Consider the following 5343-nt stretch of genomic DNA (forward strand, 5'->3'; position numbering starts at 1 on the left):
GGGAGACCTCTAAAGGAGAATGAGGAGCACTTGTTATCAACCACAAAGCTTTTCCAACTTGTGACCCGCATCATCCTGCAAGGCACCATTGTTTTCCTTAACTTGGTGGTGCCACGCTCCTGGCTGTGCAGAGGAAATAATAAATCCTTTGGCAGTTCACATGCGTATATTCAGCACTGTTGTTATCTCTTTGCCTGGAGCTCAGATTGAAATGAGCTGGTAGGAAAAGTGGGGGATGTGCGAACGTGCACAAAACAAGACCCGCCAATGTGGCTACACCCTTCCCGAAAAAAAGTATCTCCATTCCACCCACACCATTCCACAGATGCAAAATGTTATACCCCCATAGCCATATGTAAAATCCATCTTCCACACATGTGACATCCATGAGAGACATGCAGAAACAGCTGCTTTCTCAGTCTCTGAATCCTGTACTCGGCATGCATTCTGTCATTGGCTGCGGTACCTACAAATAACCACTAGATGGCGCAATTCGTTATTTCATGATGTAGCAGAAAACTGATATGATGATCAATGTCTCCCTCAAGATTCAGGAAGAGGAGCAGACACACAATTCTCATTTTATAAAGTAATAATAATAATGATGATGATAATAATGATAATAATAATAATATTAATGATAATATTAATGATAATAGCAGTGATGATGATTATTTTAGTGTGGGAAAGGGCAAAGACATGTGTCAGGCTTTTATTGCTGTCTGTGTCTCCATTGCCAACATCGACCCTATTTTTCCTTGTGACTATTTTTTTGGGGACAGGAAGTGAGGGAAATACCCTTTTTTCAGAAGGGGGTCATAATGATTTAATGACACTGCCTTATGTAAAGTAAACCTGTGACATGCCTTGGTTAGCACCATTCATTGTACTGTGTCAGGGAGGAGGGTTGGATGACACCAGGGAAGAGGGTTGGATGACACCAGGGAAGAGGGTTGGATGACACCAGGGAAGAGGGTTGGATGACACCAGGGAACAGGGTTGGATGACACCAGGGAAGAGGGTTGGATGACACCAGGGAGGAGGGATGGATGACACTAGATGTCATTAAGCCAAGAAGAGGAGCAGTGCTGCATCTCCGAGCAGTGAGTCTGTGGGGTGCAGCACCGGAGAGGAGGTGAGTATTGCAGCAAGAGCAAACCCCTAACAAGTCATGAACCTCTGTATTATATCTAAAGCTCAGTAAATCACCTCTCCTCTCCTCTCTCTCCCCCGTCCCCCTCTCTTTCTCCCCCCCCCAGCCTCTAGATCACGAACTAACAGCCATGTATAACTTGACCGTGTCCGCTGAGAACGAGGCCCAGCTCCTTCCTTCGGTTCCCCGCACTTCGCGCTCAAAAGCTCGCGTCACTGTGATGGTGAAGAATTTAAACGAGCCTCCTGTGTTCCTGGAAAATCCCATGGTGGCAAGAGTGAAAGAGGGGAGCCCCCCGGGTAGTGACGTCACGGTATACATGGCAGTGGATCCAGACAGCGGTCTGGCCCAGGACATCCGGTAAGACGTTGTCCCCTATTATGTGACATTCACACTAGAACTCCATTATGTATGTCTGAACCTAGTGATGGCAGCCACTGGCTGTTCAATGGAAAGACAGGTTATGCTATGAAATGAGACGGCATTCCTGGCCACACACACAAATATATTTTTATGGCCTGTGCTCCTCAGCTCCATCTAGTGGCCATATTGTGATACTTTCCTGATATTACATTCATTCTGGAAAGAAAATATGCTAATAACGTTCGTTTTTGCCTCCATTCACACAGAACAAATGAACATGCAATTTCACAGAACGAATGGCTCCGTGAATTGTTTATAAAAACACCCCAAAGTGTATCTAAGCCCAAGTTTCTTACCTGGAGTCCTGCCAGTAACAGCACTTCCTCTTGCAGGCTGACATCACTAAGCCACTGCCTCTTTAGGAGCATCTTGCGGAGATAGATTTGAGTGTCATCGGCATAGAGATGGTATTGGAAGCCATGTGAGGTTATTAACTGACCAAGAGAGGAGGTGTAGATGGAGAAGAGAAAGGGTCCAAAAATGAATGTTATCAGCATATTTTCTTTACAGGTGGAATGTAATATCAGGAAAATACCACATTATGGCCACTAGATGGAGCTGAGGAGCATAGGAAATAAATATTTATTATGGCCACTAGATGGAGCTGAGGAGCATAGAAAAATTATTTATTATGGCCACTAGATGGCGCTGAGGAGCATAGAAAATTATTTATTATGGCCACTAGATGGCGCTGAGGAGCATAGAAAATTATTTATTATGGCCACTAGATGGCGCTGGGAAGCATAGGAAATAAGTATTTATTATGGCCACTAGATGGCGCTGAGGAGGATAGAAAATATTTATTTGTGTGCAGCCAGAAATGCCATCGCCGGACACAAAAGGTCCACATCCAGGGTTGGTCAGAGGCTCTGTTGGCATGTATCTGCTTGGATAAGCATTTACATGCAAACAGCGATGGCACCGGCCATTGATTACAAATCTGACAGCCGCCCCTGCACACACTATGCACATGCAGCGTTTGGCTCCACTGGCAGGAATCACTACATTTTTGGGGGCGGCTGCCCATGTCAATGGGGCAGGTTGTATTCTAATATCATTAGCCGGGAATATGTGAGATTCTATTCACACTCTGTATACTGTATGTGCAGCACGCTGGTCCTATCAGAGGTGGAGGGAGCTAGTGTTGTCACATTCCTGGGACTCTGATAGACATGACATTGTCTTTGTCCTCCTCCTCCAGGTACTCTCTGGTCTCTGACCCGGCAAACTGGCTGCTCTTGGATGCCCAGTCTGGAAAGATTTGGACCACCTACACCATGGACCCAAAGTCACCCATGCTGCAGGGAGGGTGGTACACGGCGCTCATCAGAGCCACCGACAATGGTGAGAATATCCAAAACACCCCCCCCGGCGCCCACGCACCTCCCCCCATGTATCATTTCATTATTTCACGCCTGATCAGCTTAAAGAGACCCTGTCACCAACTCAAACAATTGGACGGGGAAAATCAAATATTTGCAGCGCTTTCCTTTCCTTTGAAGATTTTTTGTTATTGACTTGCGGTTCTGCCTCTGAACTTGCTGGCAAATTTGACTACTTCAAGAAAAGTCAATTCCCTAGCTTAGCTCGCACCCTCTCCTTTTCTGGGAGTGTCTAATTGCAGTCTGTGCTGGCCCAGCTACTACACCCCTCTCTTTACTGTTATTGTTTTATCCCAGCCGTACCGCCGCTGAGCGCCACAGGGACACTCTCCATAGAGGTGGTGGAGCTGAATGACCACGCGCCAGTGTTGCAGCAGCATTCCGTGGAGCTGTGTAGTGACCCTCATCTTGGCCAGGGCTTTCTACTGAGTGCCGCCGATGAAGATCTGCCTCCCCAAGCCCACCCGTTCCACTTCCAGCTGGATGAGGCGTTCCGGGAGTGGAGCCTGAACTGGAGTGTCAGCGACCTCAATGGTAAGATCAGGAATTGTGACTCCGATGTCAGTCATAATATATAGAGAATTCTGCAATAGTGTCAGAACTTGTGTGAAGTTTTCTTGTTATTGCTGTCTGTGTTCTCATTGGAGAGATTTCCCCTCACTTCCTGCATTAGTGACAACAGAGCAAGAAATGAGAGGGTTCTGTTGTCACCAGACATGAAGAGCAGTAAAACCGAGACAGATGTTCTATTACAGGGGTAGGCACTCCAGCTGGGGTACAACTCCAAATCCCATCATGGCAGACTATGTTCTCATCAAAGAATCAACCCTTCACCGTCATCTGTATGCCGGCTGGGTGAGATTTAGTTTAACTTCCTGTCCTGGTGGAAAAGTGTCACTAGGACAGGAAGTTAGGGTAAATCTCACCAATGAGGTCAAAGACAGAAATGAAAACGTGACAGAAGACTTCTTCAATCCCCTGTGCAAAGGAGGCACCCCGACCTGGAACAGAGGAAGTGTGCAGCAGAGGCAACCCTACCCAATACAGAGGAGACACCCCTACCCAATACAGAGGAGATACCCCTACCCAATACAGAGGAGATACCCCTACCCAATACAGAGGAGATACCCCTACCCAATACAGAGGAGATACCCCTTCCCAATACAGAGGAGTCACCCCTACACAGTGCAGAGGAGTCACCCCTACACAGTGCAGAGGAGTCACCCCTACGCAGTGCAGAGGAGTCACCCCTACGCAGTGCAGAGGAGTCACCCCTACGGTCGTGTACTTCTTCGGTGTTGGCATCCACCTGGAGTAAGTTCTTGATATATGTACACACGTTCCATGTGATGATTTCAGAATGGCGGCAGTCCTGTGCTCTGTTGTGACTCTTTTGCCTCTCTAACATGAGGTTTTGTTTAGATGTTTGAGAGGTCAGCGCACGTCACATTCACCTTCCTCATCATCTTATTCTGATCTGTCCTCCCCAGGTACCCACGCCATGCTGGAACTTGTAACCGAGGTGGAAGCCGGCCTCTACCTGCTGCCCTTGTTGGTGTCAGACTCCGGAGATCCGCCCCTGGCACAGCTCCATGTGCTGAATGTGACGGTGTGTCAGTGTGACGCGGTGGGCATCTGTAGTGGCAGTGCAGCGACTCTGTTCAGCTCTGGAGCCGGCATCAGTCTGACTGCCCTAATCATCATCATGTGCAGCATTGCCCTCCTACTGGGTGAGTGCCATCCATACCCAGCCCAAGGCTAATGACTCTTCCCTGGCCAGCTTATGGAATCTGTGTGGTGGTACGACGGTGGTACCTCCGTGGCACAGATACTGAGCTGTTTGGGTTTTCTAGGGCACTGTATAGATATGAATGTGTTCACTACATAGGCTGGTCTATGCATCAGACAACCACGGTGCTGACCTCACATGTCTGTTACTGTGCCATATTTCCATCATTATAATGGGGGAGGAGATTTGTAACTTGGAGCAGGTTTGGGGGGGTAGGAAGTGGGGGTCGGGGACTATTTCTTTAAACCTGAACTTGTCTTTAAAGTGACCCTGTTGCTTTGCTCTACGTAGACAAAGGACAGGATTTGCTGTTGTCACACTGGAATGCCCTCTGCCTTAATAAGTGGGGTACACATGGTACGGATTTCGGCCAGTTCCTGATGAACCCGGCAAAATTCTCACAGTGGTTGCCGCTGTCGGCACTCTTCCACCCGGCATCCCTCCGTCAGCTGATTGAAGGAGCCGGTTGGAACATTCTCAGCTGCTGGCTACATTCGGGTCTTACAGGGGCAGGATTGAGTCACGCTGCAGCCGGGAAGGGTCCCCACAATATTGCCAGGATCCACCCCGGGTGCCTGATTGACAGCTGGCTCTTA

At 48.3% G+C, this 5343-nt stretch overlaps 1 protein-coding gene across 1 annotated transcript in view; it reads left to right on the top strand.

Moving 5' to 3' along the window:
* The window catches only part of CDH15 (cadherin 15), a 17728-nt gene that overhangs the window by 8080 nt on the left and 4305 nt on the right, over nucleotides 1–5343 (top strand). The window contains exons 9-12 of the mRNA XM_018557313.1: nucleotides 1260–1513; nucleotides 2778–2920; nucleotides 3256–3492; nucleotides 4449–4688. Of these exons, the coding sequence (XP_018412815.1) occupies nucleotides 1260–1513; nucleotides 2778–2920; nucleotides 3256–3492; nucleotides 4449–4688 (874 nt within the window). The remainder of the gene's footprint in view (nucleotides 1–1259; nucleotides 1514–2777; nucleotides 2921–3255; nucleotides 3493–4448; nucleotides 4689–5343) is intronic.

This window comes from Nanorana parkeri, unplaced genomic scaffold, assembly GCF_000935625.1.
Source record: "Nanorana parkeri isolate BGI_ZX_2015 unplaced genomic scaffold, ASM93562v1 scaffold280, whole genome shotgun sequence".
NCBI lineage: Eukaryota > Metazoa > Chordata > Amphibia > Anura > Dicroglossidae > Nanorana > Nanorana parkeri.